The sequence below is a fragment of the Phascolarctos cinereus genome, unplaced genomic scaffold, assembly GCF_003287225.1.
Source record: "Phascolarctos cinereus isolate Bilbo 61053 unplaced genomic scaffold, phaCin_HiC Scaffold_3;HRSCAF=262, whole genome shotgun sequence".
NCBI lineage: Eukaryota > Metazoa > Chordata > Mammalia > Diprotodontia > Phascolarctidae > Phascolarctos > Phascolarctos cinereus.
In genome coordinates this window covers 187997642-188020383 of record NW_027555736.1, presented here as the reverse complement: position 1 = coordinate 188020383, position 22742 = coordinate 187997642, and the positions used below count along the sequence as shown (strand labels likewise).

Here is a 22742-nt window from a genome sequence, read left to right as displayed (position 1 = left end):
TCCATGAGAAACTAATTGTCAACAACTTAATTATGAAATTTATTGTCTGAAAAAGTGGATGAATTCCCTAACTACTTTTTCAGATGTGATTTTCAAGGGCAGATGTGTTAGGTTTTACAAAATGCAGGCAATGTGAATGAAAGCTTAATTGAAATCTAGTAGATTAAGTCACTTGGAAGATCAACTTTGATCCTTTTTGTAATAAGAAACTTCATTTTGGTTTCTACCATATGTATTCTGTAGTTTTCAAAGACCAATCAATATATGAAGTGCATTTACAAAAAATTAAAAGAAACATTTTAGCTAATTCTATAAAAGAAAGCTTTTCCTTCGTTTCTAGTCTCTAAAGAGGAAGATTGAATTAGTGGAATAGATCAATATTTTAAATCACAACTTTGAACCATAACATTACCTTAACTCTATTCTCAAGACTCCTGGAATTCCTTTAGATTTTCCTACTTTGGTCTCCTTGAATATTATATGTAGGTGTTTTTCCTAGATTTAATTAAATCTTAAATAAGATGTATTCAGTTAATTTCCTAAAAAATTTACCTTGAAAGAATGTTTTCTAACAGCTAAGGAAACTATAAACTTGATAGGTATATTTTTCATCTATATGTTTAATTCAGCAGGTGTTTATTGTTGACTCCATTGTGCTCAAGACTACTATTAAGAAAACAGAAAAAAAATTACATGACATGATTCTTTTGAAGATATTTGATTTATATGCCACTAATTAAAATAACAGTACTATATGTAATGTAGTCAAATGCAAGATTAGACAAATGTTATAGGATTTCAGAGAAAAGATCTTGGTTAGTTTTGGCATTCAGGAAAGATTTCACAAAATAACTAAGATTTCCTTTGGGCTTTCAGCAATTGGTAGGCTTTGGATAGGTAGTGGTGGAGAAGATGTTTTAGGACAATGAATGCCAGAATGGAGAGTTTAGGCTTGATTCTATAGTCAGTGGGGAGTCATTAAATTTTTATGAGAAATGGGCTGGAAGGATGATTGTGGTATTTTAAAGCTTAATTTGATGGTTTGAGAGGATGGATTGGAGACAAACTAGAAGCAAAAATACTTGTTTGGTTACTAGTATAATCTAAACATGAAGTTATGCAGTCCAGGACAAGGATTGTAGTGGTAAAGTACTGGACACAATTTATGTAGTCCTTAGTTACTTACCAGTTAATTAGTGTAACTAAATTAAATCAAAGAGAGATTATTAAGGACTGATCAGATATCCGGGAATGAGCCCAAAATAATGCTAAAACCCTTAGAATGAATGATGACACAAATGGTCAAGTTGGTAGGGGGAGTCAATTTGAGGCAGAAGAAGATGAATTCAGTTTTGGTTGTGTTAAGTTTGAGTGGGATGTATGTATTTGGAAATGCAGACCTGCCATACTAATAAGACGTCAGGACTAGAGATAAAGATTTGCAAGTCATCCAAATAGATATTTGAAAATATAAAAATGGGTGAACTCTTTGAAGAAGAAAGTATGGAGAGATAATAAATGGTTAAAAACTGAGCTCTAAGGAATGCCCACATTTAGAAAGTAAGAAGATGCAGAGAGGACAGGAGTAGTAAGATGTAGGCATAGAATCTGTCAAGAGTAGCATCAAGGAGAATTTGAGCTTCTTTTATTAAGAAGAGTTTTGAAAAGGTAGTCAGCAAATTTTGTAGACTTTGGTTTTAAAAAAGAAAATGAAGACAGAGAAAAAAGGCTATTGAATTTAGCAAAATTGAAACAATTGGTGACCTTTAAGAGAACAGTTGCTGTTAACAGAAATATTATCTTTGGAACCCACAAATCTATAATAGGCTCTTCTAGGCTAAGAATTGACATAGATCTAAACAGGAACTTCCATAGTATTGGGTCCCTAATGTTCATATATTGTTGTGAGTTATTTAACTATCCATGTAGAGAAAATTAAATGCACGAAGACTTCCTATTATTCTGACTGTGACGTGCAGTTACATTTACAGCATATAGACTAGCTCATTCATCAGTACCTGTATCTGATACAGTGGATGCAAATGGATAATGACCTGGACTTATCGTGCTAGATTGCCTTTTCAGAAATTATGAAGTTCTTTTAGTTACTCCCAAGCTTCTTGAAACAAAAATCCATTTAAAAAAAAATAACAGTATTGTTCTAAAGTTTAGACTCGCCCAAAGATCAGTATTCAAAAAAATATGGTTAGTCTTGGGGGAAGAAGGAGCCTTCTGCCATTGATACTTGATAAAAGAATTTTTCTATATTTCCTAACTGGCTTTTTAGCCATTGTCATTCTAGGCCTTGGCCCATTGAGAGCTCAACAGAAATATGACTACTTAATGATGACGTCAGCTCTTATATTTATTTTCTAGACATTCCTCTAACTGATATGTGGTGGTAATCTTTTGCCAATATTCTTCTTGACTACTATTTCATTAACTTTTGTATTTAGACCTAATACTCTTTCAGAAACATTTACCACCACTTACAGTGAATGTTATTTTTTTTTTACCAGCATGAAGCTAAAGATGTAAAAGAAAATTAACAATTAAAATTTGAGTAAACAAGATTGTTTCTAAGTAGATAAAAACCAACCTATGTACTGGAACAATTATCCTCTGAATAGTTTATACCAAAACTGAATTACATTTATCTGGTATCATGGTAATGTCCATGTTCCTGTTATGGATGACATGGTGAGAATTTCCCAGTCTATTTTGAAGAAATAGCTTATGCCTGCTTCACTGTAACAGAAATAGGAATCTATGCTTTAATCATGATTTTTCTCTATCCCTGTACTATGATTCCATTTGAGAGGCAGTTTTGTATATCAAATAGAGAGCTTCTTCAAGCTCTGAAGGTCTGTTTTCAAGCTCCATCTATGATATTTTAGTTGTATGAACATGACTCTCCACTTAAACCTCTGCGTGCCTCTGTGAACTAAGATTATAAATTGTAGGGCGTTTGCCAAACCTGTATTGGTAGAGAGAGGAGTTTCCTCAGTAGGCGTTCTGTATATTGATGAAATTAGAGGTTCAGACAAAAAAGTAAAGATTTCATTTATTCTTTAATATTTCAATAAAGAAAATTCACATGTGCTAACAGCCATCAGGGACTTTAGGTAGGGAAAGACCAAGAAATTCCTAGGGAATACATTGGCAGTCTTTATTCTAATTAGCTCTTAAAGCTTGATAGCCCAGATACCTCTTAAATTTTTCTTTGATGATTTGTTATGCACTTGTGACTTTGGAAATGCCTAATTATTCCCTAATTTTCTTTTTTTAACTTATTGATTATTTTGTAATCTTAGCATTTTTGAAAGCAACATGAAAACTTTTCAGAAAATAATAGGTTGACATTTGGGAAAAAATGGAAGATGATTATAACATGTATTACAAAATCCCCTTAAGTGTTTGTTAGGCTAAGGAAATTAATTTATCTTTTTTTTTTCTCTTTCCTCATTTTAAGGGGAGAAGCCAAAAGTTTCAGTCTTGGTCAGTCAAGGAATGGGTGATACTACTTTAGAGTTTCATTCTATACTGAATTTTGGAATCCAGCCTTCGTAAGTGTTTCAATATCTATCAGACATTTTTCAGTATGAGCAAAATTGAAAGTTAATATTTGCCCTGTGAGAAATGCTATATAAATTTCTTTATCTTTTTTTTAAAACTACTTTCATCATAGAATATTAAACATAATAATAATAATGCTAGCAACTGACATGTATATAGTGCTTTGAGGTTTGCAAAGAACAAGATGTATGTATCTTGACCATGGTACCCTGTGAAGGTGGTGCTGTAGATATCATTGCCCCCATTTACAAATGAGGAAACTGAGGCTCAGATTTTACATGACTTGTGTAATGATCATACAAAATAAGTATCACATTTGAGCCCAGGCCTCTTGTAACTCTTAATACAGGCTTTTTCCCAATACACCTAGCTGCATCTCTTTCTGTTCACGTGGATAGTGTCAAGTGAGAAGCAATGTGGTACATTGAAATATGTGCTTGAATTTGGAATCAGAGAAGATACTTCAAGTTCTGGTGCTACAACTTACTTTTATGACTGTTGAAAGCTGCTTAACCTCCTTATGTTAAATTGAGGAGTTGAATGGGATAGCTTCTCAGGTCCTTTCTGGCTTCAAATCTATGATTCTATTAAGTGTTTCCTGATGCTCTCCTTAGAGTTTGGGTTAGTGGGTAGTACTTTAAGAGATGTCATAGAAGAATAACTGGACTAGGAAGCATGAAAGACTCATGAGTTCAAATTATAGCTCAGCCACTGATTCACTGTCACCTCAGACAAATCTCTTTGCCTTTGTAAACTTGTCTGCAAAATGGGGAGAATCAAACCTGCACCGTGTATTTCAGAAGCTAGTTGTGAGGGTAAAATGAAATAATGTATAGATAAATACTTTGAAAAGTATATTTTACATATATATATATATATATATATATATATATATATATATATATATATATATAGTATGTATAAATAGATATAGATATAGATATATGTAGATATATAATACAAATAAAAATTGATATCATATGGCTAGTTTCCAGGGTATGCTTTACCAGATCTCATTCTTTCTGATGCTTTTTATCCTATTCTTGTCCCAAATGTTCATTATCAATGAAAGTCCAAAGAACCAGAAACAGCTAACTTACATTAATATAGAATGTTACTATGCAAACATGTCAGCACTAATACTTACTGGTTACCTCTCCAGATCCAGATCTGAGCACATAATCTAAAATCTGCTTTCTCCTTTTCCTTCCAGTCTGACGGTCACATTGCAATTGGTTCTGTGTACAGGGTTGAATTCCTGGTGAATATGATGAACTGCTTACCCATTAAATGTTAACAAATGCTAGAATCATATTACCTTCTTCAACAATTTTTTTTTGTTAGAGGCAACATTGTAGTCTCCTATGTTAAATTTAGTACAGGTATCGCTACCTTTCCCATTTTCGTTTACTGAAGCAACTTTTAAAATAGTATATGTCTGTAATTTCACAAAGAAAAACAGACCCATATCATAAAAGGTTAGATTCCTTTCTGTTTTAGAGTCTCTTAACTTCCCTCAGTAGGCAATACTTTCATTAATTCACTAGCTAAACTTTTCTTTTTTTCTTTTCAGAGTCAAATTCTCTAGCAGCATAAAAGAGATGTTGGTTCTCTTTGCCACAACAATTTATAGGGTTGTACTGAAGGTGCCTCCTGATGAAACTGATCCTCGGATTCCTGCAATGACCTGGGGCACCTGTGCTTTCACCATCCAGTCTGTTGGTAAAGTATATAACGGAATTGATTGGTGGATTAATTAGAACAGGCTCTTTTCAAAACTTACCTTTTTTTTTTTTGGTGTGGTTTTTTTTTTCCTTGATTCTCTCTGATAATGCGGAAAGGAAAAATGTGTTCCTCTAGCCCTTGGATTTTTTTCCTCTAGGATGGAGACTAACTTGTACTTTGTACATTCATGAATCACATTCATGAATTACTATATAATGTACTATAGAAACACAAATATAGCATATCTGCAGCACACTGCAAAGTTCTCGTTGCTTTCTCTTCATGCTTTTGAAGGAATACCAACAGTATTTTCTCATCCTATGGTAGTTCTTCTATCTAACTCTTGTAGCTAACTACTATATCAAACTGCTTATTTACAAGATGCTTATCTAATGATCACATATCTCATTTCAACTTGCTCCTTTCAGTTAACTCTGAGCAGGTGATTATCAGCTCTATTTATCCAGCCCTAACATCTCTCTAAATCTCCAGTCTACTGACTCCAATTGCCTGTTGGACATCTTGATGTTCTATAGATGTCTTTAATTCATCATGTCCAAAAGAATTCATTATCTTTCCACCAAAACCCTCCTCTCTTCCTACTTTCCCCATTACTGTTAAGAATACCACTATCTTCCTAGTTACCCAAGCTCTCAGCCTAGATGTCATTCTCTACTCCTCACTCTGTCATTCTTTCATATCTAACATGTTGTGGGGTCCTGTTGATTCAACCTTTGCAACATCTCTTCTCTATGGCCGCTAATCACTTATAATATTGCCACACCCTAGTACAGGCCTTGTCACCTCTCACCCGGACACTAGTCCAGTAGAATTCTGGGTGGTCTTGCCTTGTCTCTCCCTACTTTAGTCCATCCTCCGCACAACTCTTAAAATGATCTTCCTAAAGCACAGGTTTGGCCTTATCACCCACTTATGCAATAAACTCCAGTGGCTCCTATCCCTATTACCTTCAAAATTAAATTTAAACTTTGTTTGGCATTCAAAACCTTTATAACCTGCCCCTCCCCTACTTATCCCTTTTGCCTGCCTCACCTCCCTCCACCATATATTCTTTGGTCCAGGGACCTTGGCCTTCTTGCTGTTCCTAGCACAAGACACTCCATCTCCTGACTTAGGCATTTTCACTGGCTGCCCCCCAAGCTTGGAGTGCTTTCCCTCCTCTTTGTATCCCCAGTCCTTGGCCCAGTGACTGGCACAGTATTGTTGACTCAACTTGTTACAGTTGTTTTTCAGATGCTCCCATTTACTTCTGTGGCCTCTAGACTCTCTGTTTTCCTTTGGGGGTAGAAGAGGGGCTTAATTTAGTCAGAAGATAGAAGTATACAAAGTACCTCATTTTTATTGGGTTTCTAGATTCTTTTCTCTTTTTTTCTGACTACAGGTCTTCATTTGAGCATAATACCTTGCATATAGTAAGTGTTAAGTAAATTTTGAATGGATGACTATCATTGTTAAATACATAAACTTTAACATTTTGAGAACTCCCAAACCTTTAACTGAATCCTTTGAAACCCATTCTGTAATATCTAGGCTGCATGTGAGTCTATGCTCAGCTTTCCTTTCCTTCTCATGTACTTCATACTCTATGATGGAGTAGTCACTTGCCCCCAAGGTTTCTATTGTTTTTCCTTCATCAACTCATTCCTTGTTAATGACTAGAATCAGATCCCAAAAAACAGTTCCTCTTGTTGGTTCCTTCCCCTTTTGATAGAAAAAATTATCATTCAGGCATGTTGTATTTTTAAGCTGCTTTGATTTTGGCAGAGAAAAAGCTTCAGCGTTGAAGCCCCTCATCACTACAATAAAATGCTCTTGTACCAGATTTATGATATATTTCCAACTTCTTATAACTGCTTCTTCTGTCATGGTTGGCTGTAATATAACTTCATAGCAATATTGTTTCTGTTTCTCCCTCCATTGAGATTAACCCAAGAGTTCTTTGCCGTCTCTTCCCCAACCTACCCCCCCCCCACCTCACAGGGTTCCTTGATTGGCTCATAAGCATCTCAAACTTAACATGTCCATAACAGAACTCATATCTTCCCCCTTAAATACACCCCTCTTCCATACTTTGCTATTACTGTCAAAGGTACCATCATCCTTCTAGTCACTCTGGTTCAGAACTTAGTATCATCTTTAACTGCTCACTGTCATTCCCCTGCAATGCTATTCAGTTGCTGTATCATGTTTCTGCCTCTAAAATATTTCTTAAAGAATTCTCCTCTTGGGGCAGCTAGGCGACACAGTGGATAGAGCACCAGCCCTGGAGTCAAGAGGACCTGAGTTCAAATTTGGCCGCAGACACATAATACTCACTAGCTGTGTGACTATGGGCAAGTCATGTAACCCCAACTGTCTCACCAAAAAAAAAAAAAGTCTCCTCTTTTACATTCATATAACCCCCACCCAAGTTTAGGTCTGCCTCAGCTCTAACCTGGACTTTTATGAGAGCCTCTTGTTTGGTCTCCCTGTCTTAAGCTTCTCCCCACTGCGATCCATCCTCCACACAACCACCGAGGAGATTTTCTTAAAATATGGGTTTCATCATGTCAACCCATCAGCTCATTAAATTACAGTAGTTCCCTATTGCTTCTAGGAACCCCTCTTTTTAAGTCTCTTCACAAGTTAGCCTTATCCTACCTTTCTAGTCTCCTTATATTTTACTTTCCTATTCATATTCTCACACTCTGCATTTCAGTCTTTTTCTTAAAATTTATTTTATTAATTTATTTTGATTTATCAACAATCACTTCCATATGCTTTTGAGTTAAAAATTTTTCTCCCCCTTCCTCCCTACCACCCTCCCCAAGACGGTGCACAACCTGATATAGGCTTTACATTTACATTCCTATTATACATATTTTCACATTAGTGAAGTTGTAACTTAAAATTAAAACCAATAGAAGAAACCATCAGAAAGATGGAAATAAAACTCAACAGAAGGTAAAAATAAGTGATAGCAATTAGACTTCCATAGTTCTTTCTTTGGATGTGGACAGCATTTTCCATCCCGAGGCCTCTAGAGATGTCTTAGATCCTTGTAATGCTGAGAATGGTTCAGTTTAGCAATATTAGTCATCACATAATGTGGCTGTTATTGTGTACAAAGTCTTCTTGGTCCTACTCACTTTACTCAGCATCAGACCATAGAAGTCTTTCCAGGTTTTTCTGAAGTCAGCCTGTTCATCATTTCTTGTAGCACAATAGTATTCCATTACATTCATATACCACAACTTGCTCAGCCATTCCCCAATTGATGGGCATCCTCTCAATTTCCAATTCTTTGCCACCACAAAAAGAGCTGCTATGAATATTTTTGTACATGTGGGTCCTTTTCCCATTTCTTTGATCTCTTTGGGATATAGCCCTAGAAGTGCTATTGCTGGGTCAAAGGGTGTGCACATTTTTGTAGCCCTTTGGGCATAGTTCCAAATTGTGCTCCAAAGTGGTTGGATTGTTTCACAACTCCACCAACAATGTATTAGTGTTCCAGTTTTCCCACATCTTCTCCAACATTTATCATTTTCCTGTTTTGTCATGTTGCCCAATCTGATAGGTATGATGTGGTACCTCAGGGTTGTTTTGATTTGCATTTCTCTAATCAATAATGATTTAGAGCATTTTTTCATATGACTATAGATGCTTTAATTTCTTCATCTGAGAACTGTCTGTTCATATCCTTTGACCATTTATCAATTGGGGAATGGCTTGTGTTCTTATAAATTTGTCTTAATTCTCTATATATTTTAGAAATGAGGCCTTTATCAGAGAGACTGATTGTGAAAATTCTTTCCCAATTTTCTACCTTCCTTCTAATCTTAGTTGCATTGGCTTTGTTTGTGCAAAAACTTTTCAATTTAATGTAATCAAAATTATGCATTTTGCTTTTCATAATGTTCTCTATCTCCTGTTTGGTCATGAATTCTTCTGTTCTCCATAGATCTGATAGGTAAACTATTCCTTGTTCTCCCAGTTTACTTATGGTATCAGCCTTTATATCTAAGTCATGAACCCATTTTGACTTTATTTTGGTATATGGTGTGAGATTTGGGTCTATGCCTAGTTTCTGCCATACTCTTTTCCAGTGTTCCCAGCAGTTTTTTTCAAGGGATGGGCTCTTATCACAGAAGCTAGGGTCTTTGGGTTTAAAAAATAATAGATTACCATGGTCATTGACTACTGTGTTTTGCATATTTAACCTATTCCATTGATCCATCACTCTATTTCTTAGTCAGTACCAAGCAGTTTTGATGATTGCTGCTTTATAATGCAATTTAAGATCTGGAATTGCTAGGCCATCTTCCCCTGCATTTCTTTTTATTAGTTCCCTTGATATTCTGGACCTTTTGTTCTTCCAAATGAATCTTGTTATTATTTTTTCTAACTCTATAAAATAATTTTTTGGTAGTTTGATTGGTATGGCACTGAATAAGTAAACTAGCTTAGGTAGAATTGTCATTTTTATTATATTAGCTCGGCCTACCCATGAGCAGCTGATGTTTTTCCAATTATTTAGATCTGATTTTATTTGTGTGAGAAGTGTTTTGTAATTGTGTTCATAGAGTTCCTGAGTTTGTTTCGGTAGGTAGACTCCTAAATATTTTATGTCTACAGTAAGTTTAAATAGAATTTCTCTTTCTGTCTCTTGCTGTTGGGCTTTGTTGGTAATATGTAGATATACCAATATGTAGATATGTGGGTTTGTTTTATAGCCTGCAACTTTTCTGCGATTCAGTCTTACTGACTTGCACTTCTGTTCTGCACATAGGATCTCCCTGGCCCATGCTTTAGCTTTGTTTCACCTATTCCTCATGCCTGCATTGTACTCCCTTCTCATCTCCATCTCTTGGAACCCTGATTCCCTTTATAACTCAGCTCAAGCACCAAGTCCTTTTTTTTTTTTAATTTTTGGGGCAGTTAGGGGGCACAGTGAATAGAGTACTGGCCTGGAGTCAGGAGGACCTGAGTTCAAATTTGGCCTCAGACACTTGACACTTACTAGCTATGTGATCTTGGACAAGTCACTTAACCTATTGCCTATCCAAAAAAAAAAAAGTTAAATGCCATACAACATAATGTTAATTTGTGGTTTTCTAAATTAATAAAAATCTGCCACTATTTGAGTCTACCACTATTTTGAATCTACCACTACTCTAGAATCATGATTGACCATTCATCTGGCTAGAGTTCATCAGTCTTCAGAATTGTTCTCTTTTGTAATGTCAATGTTAGCGTAAAAAGTGTTCTTATTCTGCTCTCTTCGGATCTTCCTAGCTGCTAGTGCCCTGCCTCCCCAAAGTGCCCTGTATTCATTTTGTATCCTTAAGAGTGTATGTATTTTTTCCACATTAGAATATCATCTAACTCCTTGAGTGCTGGCTCACCTTTCCTTTGTGTCCTCGGCGCTTAGTCTGATGCCTGGCCTATGTTGTTGTTGTTGTTGTTGAGTCATTTCCGTTGTGCCCAACTCTTTGGGTCCCTATTTGGGGTTTTCTTGGCAAAGGTACTGGAGGATTTGCCATTTTCTTCTCTAGCTCATTTTACAGGAAACTGAGGCAAGCAGAATTAAGTGACTTGCACACAGTTACATAGCTAGTAAATACCTTCCTAAAGGAGTCTTCCTAATTCCAAGCCCAGTGCTCTGCCCTCTGTGCTACCTAGCTGCCCACCTGGCACAGACTAAGTACTTAATCAGTGCTCATCACTTGACTGATATACCAGAGTGTACTAAAGTTGTACATGGTTCCTGAGGCTTCATCTTAAGTCATAGTTTCTCCGTAAGAAATAAAATACAACAAACAATTAAGTATCTCAATATGTGGAAGACAGTGGTGCTAGAAAGATAATTAGAGGCTAAGTGGAGGTTTTTACAGTCCAGATGTGGGGAGGGAAAATGACGTTTATATTAGTCTAGTGTAGTAGAGGCACCTAGGTGACAAGATGGATAGACTATTGGACCCGGAGTCAAGAGGACCCAAATTTAAATTCTGCCTCAGACACTCACTATCTGAGTAACTCTGGGCAACTCGCTTAACCTCTGTCTTTCTTGGTTTCCTCAACTGTAAAATGGGGATAATGATAACACTTACCTGTGAGGGTTCTTTTGAGGATAAAGTGACATAATATTTGTAAAGCACTTGCAAACCATAAAGTACTATATAAATGCTAGTTATTAATATTATTGTTATCATTGTTATCGTTATCATCATTGTCATCATTATTGTTGCCTTTGAGTACTGTGCATGAAGTGCACTAGAAATGGCGAGGAAATTTAAGGCCATTAAATCCCATTTGGAAAATGATAAATTCTATTTGGGATTTTAATAAGCCATATTTTCCATTTCATGAAGTAGGAAGATAATAGGGAAAAGTGATTAGAGTGCTAAATAAAATCACCTGTAAGAAAAAGATGCAATTAATGTGGGGATGGAGTAGCAGGAGTAATGGAGTGGGAGGAAGCTGGAATGCTTATTCTTTTCCAAGATGGATCACTTAGCTATATCACAAAGCAGTCTTTGAAATTAAACTACATAAATTATAAATTACCTCTAGTTAATCACCTAATACTCTTTTATTTAGAAAATTGGGGAAATTTGCATCTGGCTTAGAATTGAACCTTTGAAGGAAAACATGTTAAACTGTTAAAATGAGAACAAAGTGATCTGACTGCAACAGGAGGGGCCATACACAGAAAGTAACACAATATATGCTATAGTTTTTAGAATTCATAATTTTAATGCTTTTTTTTTTAATTTTTCAGACAACCTGCTGAAAGATGAAGGCAAACCTCTGTTTGGAGCCCTTCAGAATAGACAGGTATATCCTAAGTACCTATTATTTATTATTATAATTATCCTAAGTAACATATTATTTATGTTGTGTTTTCTCAGGAGTCCAGTGTGAACCCAGTGATTATATTTAACCCCCATTAACTTCATATAGTATGCAAGAAAATAGAACTAAAAATATTAATTAATATCTTGTTGAAGAATAGATACGTACTTCCAAGCACATTTACAAAACTATCTTCATTTTAGAATGAGTTAGTCATGGAACAGATTCCGGAGAGTAACATGCAAAGTTATTTCAAGTGGTACTTGTTCATTCTAGTCCAAGTAATTAGTTTTCAGCAAGCTGGCTTTTGTTATCTCTTGTCTCCTTGGCATTTTACTGCCCATCAACAGGGTGGCAAGAGAGGGACCTTAAACCAGTTTCACTCCAAAAACTCTCTGTAAAGCAGACAATGGGTCATTTATCTCTCCAGATTGGGAGATAGAATCCCCTTGCCTCTGCACAAACCTCCTTTGCCCGGTACTGTTTCCCTCCTTTCTTCTGGCAGCTAGCTTGGCAGTAGTCTTCTCAGTAACAAATGTGTTTGTAGTCCTGATCCTGAACTTGGGAACCCTTGCCTTTGCTAACATTCATTCCTCTACCTTCTAAGAGAGCAGTGTTTTAGCAATGGAATGATTTGGAATTGAGCATATGTGGAGCTCTTGATTCCTACAACAAGTGCCCAACTTTTTAGGTGTGCAAAATACTGTGGTCCCATGAGCATGATTGTAGGATGAGTGTAGGTTTGTAAAATCCAGATTTGGGGGAGATAGGAATTTTATATTAGTCCAGTATAGTAGCTACTTTGAGTTGTTTACATGGAATATGGTGAGGATGCTCAAAGCTAATACACTTTTCCTGAGTTAGGCATTCATTACAATTGTTTCTCTGTCATGATGTACTTTAGAATTTCTTGATTTATATTAGCACAGGCATACAGTTCTAAGATTCAAAGTAAACCAAATTAATACTCAAAAGTTGTGTTCTAAGGTAGTAAAAATTTTTATTAAAGCTGAAATAAAAACTTCTTTGGGATGAAAGCTTAAAATTTTGGCTAGCTGGTACTGAATTATATAAGTTTTCCAGTAAGTAAATGAATGAAAAGGCATTTATTAATAAGCACTTACTATGTGGCAAGCGCTGTGCTAAGTATTAAGGATATAAATAGAAAAAGAGGAGACAGTCCCTGCTCCTAAGGAACTAATATGCTTATACTCTTAATTGGTGGACACAACACATATAAAAGAGTTCAGCTGCAAGGTAGATTGAAAGCCCTAGAAGGTCTAAGGGCACAGTGCTTAGGCAGATGGAAAGGCCCAGGAGTCCTTAGTGTACATCAGCAGGTCAAATGGCAGTGCCCTTGGTGCCCGTGGATCTGGAAGGCATAGCAGCTGGATAAATGGTAGGGCTTGATGTAGTTCTCTCTCTCACTGCGAGGGTTATGATTGGAGGACTCTTCGTTCATCCAAGTGTTCTTCCTACCTGGGTGGCCCGGGGTCTTCAGAGGAAGGTTGATGGGGCATGCAGGAGGAAGGGAAGGGTGTACTTAATGGTTCTCTTTATCTACATGGGGTTGAGGTGCCTGTGACATCTGTAATGTCCATCGTCCTTTCTCCCTCTGTGTGTGTGTGTGTGTGTGTGTGTGTGTGTGTGTGTACAAAACAGATATATATTATTAACTTAAGCCATTTCATAATTTTAAAAGTTGCTGATTAATAAACATAAAACACTTCCATAAATCCCTTTTCAATCTCTTATTTCACACATATGTATTTCATATAGTTGAGCATATACCTTATTGGGTTTTTTATTTCATTTAACTATTTAATACACATATTTCCAGGTATTGATATAGTATGCCTACTTGTCATTTTTAATAGTTGTATGTGTTCTATCATATTACTGTGTCAGAATTGACTTAGCCATTCCTTTGTTATGTTGTTTCCAACTTTCCCATTAGTTTAACATGAATCTTTGTACACATTACAGCCTTTCTTTTTTCCTCATTTTTTCTTCCTTCTTCCAATTTAGCACAATGGCCTGAAAGCATTAGTACAGTTTGCTGTGGCACAGAGGATTACCTTTCCTCAGAGCGTGATACAGAAGCATCTAGTCCGTCTCCTATCAGGTAGCCTTTGTTACTGTCTCTTTACATTTTCTGATGCACTTCAGATGATATAAAAATGGGTTCACTGGAAAATAATATACTCCAATAATTTAAGAAGATATTTAACAATATTAGTGTCTGTATCGTCTGTCAAGAAGTCCACGATGAATACCTAGTTCATGAAAAACTAGACATCTTCCACAAGTACCCAATTATACACCACTCTAAATGGAGAATTCCCAGAATACTGCTTCTCTTAGTCTGCTATAACCAGGAGTGGGGAAGCTGCAGCCTCGAGGCCACATATGGCCCTCTAGGTCCTCAAGTGAGGCCCTTTGACTGAATCCAAATTTCACAGAACAAATCTCTTTAATAAAAGGGAAGTTTGGATTCAGTCAGAGTACCACACTTGAGGACCTAGAGGGCCACATGTGTCTTCAAGGCCGTATGTTCCCCACCTCTGCTAGCCCATTTAGTTTTTTTTTTTCATATGCATTCTGTTAGCTCAGGGCTGCTGACAACTACAACTACTAGTATTGTCTCTTTCCAGTAGAAAAGGACGTGTGTGTGTGTGTGTGTGTGTGTGTGTGTGTGTGTGTGTGTGTGTGTTGAACTACATTGTGGGTAATTCTGTTTAAGATCCTAAAATAGTTGATAAATCAAGTAGAACTAAACTGAAATCATCAAAATGCCAAATAATAATTTACTTTCAATCTTTAGCCATATAGCCTTTCTAAGAGGCACACAGTAGTAGGACTGGTAGGATATTGACAACTCAATAATATACTAAAAGTACATACATGGTTCCAAATTGCTACAAAAGAAAAATAATCCTTATGATAAAGAAGAAATGGAGATTGGTATTTTCTTTATCATCAAAATTTTTTTGAATACCTACTTTTTGTCCTTATTGTGGTAGGTGCCAAAGGTATAGTAATGTAAGTCACAGTTGTCTATCTTCAAAGGGTTCACAATTGATCTGGGACCCTTATATAAAAAAGAGATTATGTTAGATACATTACAAGGTAGCACACAGTAAGTATCAGATGAGGAATGCAGAAAATGTGGTAGAGGATTTAGGAAAGAAACATCAATTAGGACTAAGAGAGTCAGAAAAAGTCTCACAGAAAAAGTGAGACTTGAACTTGGCTTTGAAGGCTAGGCAGGACTTACTTGAGGGGAGAAGAAGAGAGAGAGAATTCCAGGCTTAAGAATAGTTATGAGGGGGGGCAGCTAGGTGGCGCAGTGGATAGAGCACCAGCCCTGAAGTCAGGAGGACCTAAGTTCAAATTCGACCTCAGACCAAACACTTGACACTAGCTGTGTGACCCTGGGCAAGTCACTTAACCCCAATGGCCAAAAAACAAACAAACAAACAAACATAAAAGTGAGATAAAGGAAGGTCTGGTATCTGTAGGATTGGAAATAATCTTGTTAAAGACTTCAAGGAGACTATTTTAGGAATAGATACTATAGAAAAGATGGTGGAAAACCTCATTGAAGTAATGGATTCTCTGTTGAATAAAATGCCTTGATCAGAATGAAATAATTCATAGATGGAATACCAGTAACAGATTATAATGACATTTAAAATGGCAAAGCTAGAAGAATCTCAGATCTTTACAAACCAAAGCAGTAGGGCTAGAGGACGGAGCTTGGAGTAACAATTTGAGAGTTATAGGGCTCACAGAAAAAAACAAAGAAATGATCTGAATTTCATTCCAGACAATCATGTAAGAAAATTGTCTGGAAGTATTGTAAACAGAAGGCAAAGGGAACACATTGTTAGAATCTGTGGGACATTGACAAAAAAGAATCTTACTTTTATGTCATTTAGAAATATAGTTGCCAAGTTTGGCGCTTTAGCGTGAAAGAATGAATTTTATAAATGTCCATAAAGAAGCAGTTTATATAGCAAAAGGCATCAGCTAGGATTGGGAAACTACCTGCTATGTGACAGGGATATAAAGACTAAAGACAGTCTTTGTCCTCAAAGTGCTTTCAATCTAGTGATGATGGGGTGGGGTGTATAGCAATGTATATTTATAAATAAATACAAAATATGAAGTAAAGCAACTGGAAGGATAGGAGAAATTGAAGAAGGGCGCTTACCTTAAGTAGAAAATGGTACTTAGTATTTCAGCTGATCTTTGAAGTAACCTGTGGATTCTAAGAGGTGGAGTTGAAAAGTCAGAGATGAACAATAATAATAAGTAAAATAAGAGACTAGAGTGCCATAAAATGTGAAGCAAGGGAAATTGACCTGCACCTACAATACCTCCTCTTAAAAACAAAACCTATGCCATTTTGGGAAAGGTGATTCTTCAGTAAGGTCAGAAATGGTAATTATTTCCTATGGAAAAATAAAACACTGCACATAGCATTTGACATGTAAATTGACCAAACAACTGAAACTTAAGGAACTAACCTGGAATTGAATGCAAGTAATGACTAAAGGATGACTCCATGTTTATAGGGACTAAGGAGGTGTTAAGACTACTGTATTTTTTCAGCTCAGGTCTTTGTGAAAACACAGAGGTCAAGAACTTGAGGGTAGAAAAACAAACAGAATGAGATCAACTGGTGGATTGAAGGAAAAGGCAGGGAGAGAATTGAAATAACTGGAATTTAGATATGCAAGTGAAAATTAATCATACAAAGAGGGGAAGATTGAGAGAGGTTGTAAAAGCCCTAGATGAGAGACCCCTGGCTTTGCTACTTGCTGGCTATGTGACCTTGGACAAATTACTTAAGTTTTCTGGGTCTCATTTTCCTTATTTATAAAATAAGGTGGTTGGGCTAGATGACTTTAAAGATTTCTTACCATACCAAATCTCCAATCAGTTCTATTCAATGAGCATTTATTAAGTACCTACCACAGGCCCTCTAGAGACAAAGATAAAAACTAAACAATCCCAAACTTCCATAAGCTTTTACTCTACAAGGAGATATAACATCAACTGAGAAAAGTAAACATACAGTAGATGTCAGTTAATGGGTAGGAGAGAATGACCATTAGGAAGCCCAACCAAGCCCTCTTACAGACAGTAGCACTTAATGGATTCCAAGAGGTGAAGGTGAAGAGGGAGAATATTCCAGGCTGTTTGGAATAGTTGTCCAAAGACATGGAGGATGGAAGATGGGATGCAATGCACAGAGAATAGCAAGTAGACTATTATTTTTAAGTGTAGAATGTGTAAAAGGAGCTAATATGAAATATCCAGAAAGATCAATTGGATCCAATTTGTGAAAAAAATTTAGATGCCAAATAATAGGAATTGTATTTCATCCTAAAGGCAGTAGGGGAGCCATTGAAGTTTCTTGAGCCTGAGGAGTGACATGGTCAGATCCTTTCAGAAGTATCACTTTGGCCCCTGTGTGGAGGATATCTGGAGGCAGGGAAACCTATTAGGAAGTAGCAGCAATAATCCAGACAAGAAGTAATGAGAACCTGAAGTAGTGTGCTAGCTATGGGAGTGTAGAGGAGATGATATCATAGATGCGGTGCAGTTAGGAGCCACAATTTAGGACTTGGCTATTTATTGGATTTGAAGGGAGAGGAAGACTGAAGGAGAGAGGGAGAGTGAAGAGTAGAAGATAACTTCAGAGTTGCCAACCTGGGAAACTGGAAAGATGGTGGTGCTTTTAACAGAAATAGGAAGAGGAGTGAAGGGTTTTTTTGGGGGGGAGGGAGTGGCAAGGGGGAGACAGGGAGATCATGAGTTATGTTTTGTGCATGTTGAGCATGAGATGTCTGTGAAACATCCTGGTAGAGATATCTACCAGTCAATTGATGATATGGGACTAGAGCTCAGAATAGAAATGACATTTGAATATATAGATTTGGGAGTCAACTACATGGACATAATAATCTATGGGAGCTGATGAAATCACCATTGAGGGACTATTAAGAAAGAAGAATGCTTAGGACAGAATCCTTGGATACATTAATCCTAGATTGCAAGGGGGCGAGAAGGCGGTAGGGCCATTTGAAAAATTAAGTCATTAAAGAAATTAACAATTTTTTCAAGAAATTTAACACTTACATAGAAGACAGAGATATATGACCATATCTGACAGCAGTGGAAGGGGAAAGGGAAAGGTCTGGGGTTTTGTTTCATTTTTTAAGGCTCGAGAACATATTTGTAAGCTAAATGACAGAGTCAGTGGAGAATGTGATGTTGCAGATACCTGAGAGAGAAAATTTCTGCTAGAACAAGGTTCTGTGGAGGCTGGAGAGAATAGGATCAAGTATATAAGCAGAAGGAGTAGCTGAAGGGAACAGACTTTAACATTTTGTGTGACCAGAGAGAAGGAGAGAGTGGGTGATTGATAATATCATGCAGTGTCCACAGAATTTAAACAATAAGGCATTTGTGAAGTGATGTACCTGCCCAGATTTCATCTTCAGTGCTCTGCTCCTTTATAAGGGTTTAAGGTTTCTGGGAATGGAGGGCAGAGAGAGATAGCTGAAGCCAGGCCTTCCGGGCAGCCTGAGCATTTTTGTAGCTAGAGGAGAGTAGCCATTTCATCAGAGAGATGAAAGATTCGAGGAAGACGTGATGATTGAATGAGGTGAAGAAGGCAGATTGAGATAGGATCAAAACTACGGATGAAAGAGTTAACCTTGGAAAGGAGGCATATCTTCTTCCATTGGGATAGGAGAGAATACAAATGATGGAAAAGTAGTTGAAAATACTCCTTAAAACTTTGGTAGACCTATGTTATATCAGTACTTATTGCACCAGCACAGACCACAGCTCTTTTGTGCTTTAATAGGCAGTTTTATTAGTTACTTTGGCCAAAATTATTCAACATCTACAAAATATAGCTAGGCTCTCCCTTTGTGACAGACACAGTCCATTGCTGAGTTTGTATTCAAAGCCATTGCAGGCTTGCCAAAATTTATATTTCTCTTGCATTGACTTAAGAACCCAGAGTCACCTCCACACCTTGATGAGACATTTATTTAAAAATATAGATAGATAGATAGATAGATAGATAGATAGATAGGTGGATGGATGAAGGGAAGAAAAGGAATAAGAATTTACATAGCATCTATTATGTGCCAGGCACTGTGCTAAATACTTTTTTCCCCAAGCATTTCTCATTTGATCCTCATAACAACCCGAAGAGGTAGGTACTATTATCATCCCCATTTTTCAGCTAAGGAGATTGAGGCAAGCAAAGATTAAGTCACATAAGTGCCTAGGGTCACACAAGTAAGTGTCTGAGGTCAGATTTGAACTCATGTTTCCCTAATCCAAGCCTAGCAGTCTATCTACTGTGCCACTAGCTGCCTCAAAAATATAAAAGTTTTTCAGGTGGAGAGGAGGCTAAATAAAAAGTGTAGGTCATAAGATCATTGGTTGCAATTCAGTGGAAGAAGGTAGGATTTAAGATTTAACAAAAATGGAGTGGTTTTGGAATAGCCATTGTAATAAGAAATGTGCTAAGGAGCCAACAAAAGGTAAATAAAAGAATTGCCAAGCAAAAGTGTGGACACATTAAAGTTAGATTTCATTAACTTGTGATTGGATTGGCCTTTGTCTGAGGCAATATCTTAAGGAAAAGTTTAGCTAATGTTACTTTGCACTATTATGAAATAATAAATTTAGCAATCATCAAGCCCAACTAATTGTTAACCATTCAGTTTCTTGACTGCTAGAATTGTGATCATCAAGCAGGATTGACTACACAGTGTATTAAATGGAGAGTAGAAATAAATAAAAGTATAGTGTATTGTTCTTTGAAAACATGATTAAATGATAGCTTATAGGCTAGTAGAGTACCAATATTTTTAGCTAAGTGTCCTGATTTGACAGTGACCTAAATGTAGCAGAAAAGGACTATTGTGAAGAGAAGCCTACCTACTGAAATTGAATCTGTCAGTTAAGTGGTTTCAGACTAGCTAGGACTCACATAGAAGCAGTTGAATTTCTGCTGATAATGAATCAAGCCAGTCCTAGGATGATGAAAAGACAAAAATGAAGGAAGTACCAGCAATGAAATTGAATGAATATCTGGAAGATCCGTGTTTCAGGTGGTAGAAAATTATTTTTATGTTGATGCAATTGTGTGTAGAGACACTGAACAGCACAACATAGAAACAACACAAAGATATACATTTTTTTAAAAAATGGGCTTCAAATACCTATTGCTTTGATATATGAATAAAGTAGGTGACTTGAAATATTTACAGTATATTATTTACTAATAGATATACTAGTTGTAACGGTTGCTCTAAAATGTGTTCTGTACCATAATAATAAACAACTGAACCATATCATTTTAATTTAATACCAAGAATGAAGTGTGAATAGAAAAAGACAAATAACTTTAAGGTCAGAGAGAATCTGAGAAGCCTTAGCCATGCCAGAAACTATCACAGTAATAAAATAAATCTCCTGAGCCATTCTCCTCATTTAAAAAAAAAAAAAGGTAAATATAAATTCTAAAGTTAAAGAAAAAATAGATCTTTGCATGCCCAAATTGGCTTCTCATTCTAAGAGTTTACAAAACTATAGATAAAGCCTCAGTGCTATTAGATTCTTTTGATATGTTGATTAGCTCTGCTGAACTGCTTTTTTTCCCTTCTCTTTCTCCTTTATTTCTTGTTAGAAGGATTGGTTCACTAGACAAGGGAATGATTTGTTTTGAAATCAAGGTAATATTAAAAAAATCAATAAAAATAAAATATTTAAGAAAATTCCTGATTAAAAGAATTTAAAATATATAAGCAGGGGAAAAGAAGATAGATATGTAAGAACTTGAGTGCCAGAAATAATGCTTTAATGTGTAACATCTGATCCCTTCCAGCTAATAAAATTTACACCACCTATATACATGCAATATGTTTTATTAGCAACTTCTGTCCACCCCTTCAGTTAATAAAATTTTTATTTATATCTTTATATTCTTCATTTCTAAATAGATTCTTCTGCTCTTCTCTATCCAGCAATATATTCTTTTTAAAAAAAGAAAAACAGAAAAAAAGGAGCAAAACTAAACTGCGTCAGTGAAGTCCTTATTGTACATATTTGTAGTGTTTTACATATAGAATCTCCCGCTTCTGCAAAGAACAGAGGGAAGTTAATTTTCTCATTTCTTCTCTGGGCCAAGTTTGATTATTATAACAACACAGTGTTTGGTTTTGTGTAATGTTCTTTCTATTTACCTTTTTACAGTTATTGTATATACAGTTTTCATGGTTCTGCTTACTTCCTCTTCATCAGTGGTATCAAGCTCAAATAGAAAGGGAAGCCACTAAAGATACATAAGGATCCCAGTGGGCTGCTGTATTGACTTAGAAAACTATGTGTTAACATTATCTGTGTTCTATTGTATTTTTATTTATTGTGTTAAATATTTGCCAGTTTAATCTGCTTTGTGATTGCTGCCCTCAGGTTGCATTGCTTTGATACTTCCACTCTTCATCTGTTTATATACATCTCAGCATGCCTTTCTGAATTCATCTTGTTCATCATTTATTACCACAGTGATATTTCATTATGTTCATGTTACATGATTTATTTAGCCATTCTCTAATCTGTCAGTTGACATTTATTTTGTGTACAATTCAACACCACAAAAAGGCCTGCTATGAATATTTAGTATTTATGTGATCTCTTTTTTTCTGTCTTTGATTTTCTTTCCACCAACCCATTCTTAATACCAAAACATTTTTCCTTATCAGAAACAAATGAAACCACTATTTGCAAACTAATTATCATTCTCTGGTTCCTGTGAGAGGTAGATAACATTGGGCTCAAACAAAGGAGAAGAAAGGAATGAACTGAAGGAGGAGATAGCCATGGGAAATTGGAAATAGGCCATTTGATTTGAGAAATGTGCCTTGTAAATATTTATCTCTGGGATATTTGTTCAGAGACTTTATTGAAGTGGATCTCTGTCTCTGTAAATTTTTCAAAGCCTTTTTTTTACTTTTATATCAATCCTCTATATTCATAGAACAGACTGAGTATATAATTTTGCATTCACAGCCCTACTTCTTAATTCTATAAATGTTATGTTCCAGTTTCTGATTGTCTCTTGTGATTCTGAAGTACAGAGTTTAGAATCAGAAGAATCAGGTTCAGATTCTTCCTGTGCCACTTACTATCGCTGTGACTTTGGCAGAATCATTTGAAGCTTTCAGTTTCCTCAGCTATATAATGAGGGGGTTGGATTGGATGACCTTTTACAATCTCTTCCCACGGAGATGTCTAGTTTAATAACTAGCTTTCTGGGAGGGAAATATGCATGTGACATATTTTAAGATTTAATTTCCATTTTTAACATTTTCTCCATCACTTTCTTTCTTTTCTTTTTTTTTTTTTTTGGCAGTTGGGGTTAAGTGACTTGCCCAGGGTCACACAGCTAGTAAGTGTCAAGTGTTTGGTCTGAGGCCGGATTTGAACTGAGGTTCTCCTGACTTCAGGACCGGTGCTCTATCCACTGTGCCACCTAGCTGCCCTCCATC

General features: G+C 36.2%; 1 protein-coding gene across 1 annotated transcript in view; it reads left to right on the top strand.

Annotated features, from left to right (window-relative positions):
* The window catches only part of UBR1 (ubiquitin protein ligase E3 component n-recognin 1), a 149854-nt gene that overhangs the window by 94789 nt on the left and 32323 nt on the right, over window positions 1-22742 (top strand). Inside the window, exons 34-37 of the mRNA XM_021009248.2 lie at window positions 3473-3566; window positions 5150-5298; window positions 12083-12138; window positions 14185-14281. Coding sequence (XP_020864907.1) covers window positions 3473-3566; window positions 5150-5298; window positions 12083-12138; window positions 14185-14281 — 396 coding nt within the window. The remainder of the gene's footprint in view (window positions 1-3472; window positions 3567-5149; window positions 5299-12082; window positions 12139-14184; window positions 14282-22742) is intronic.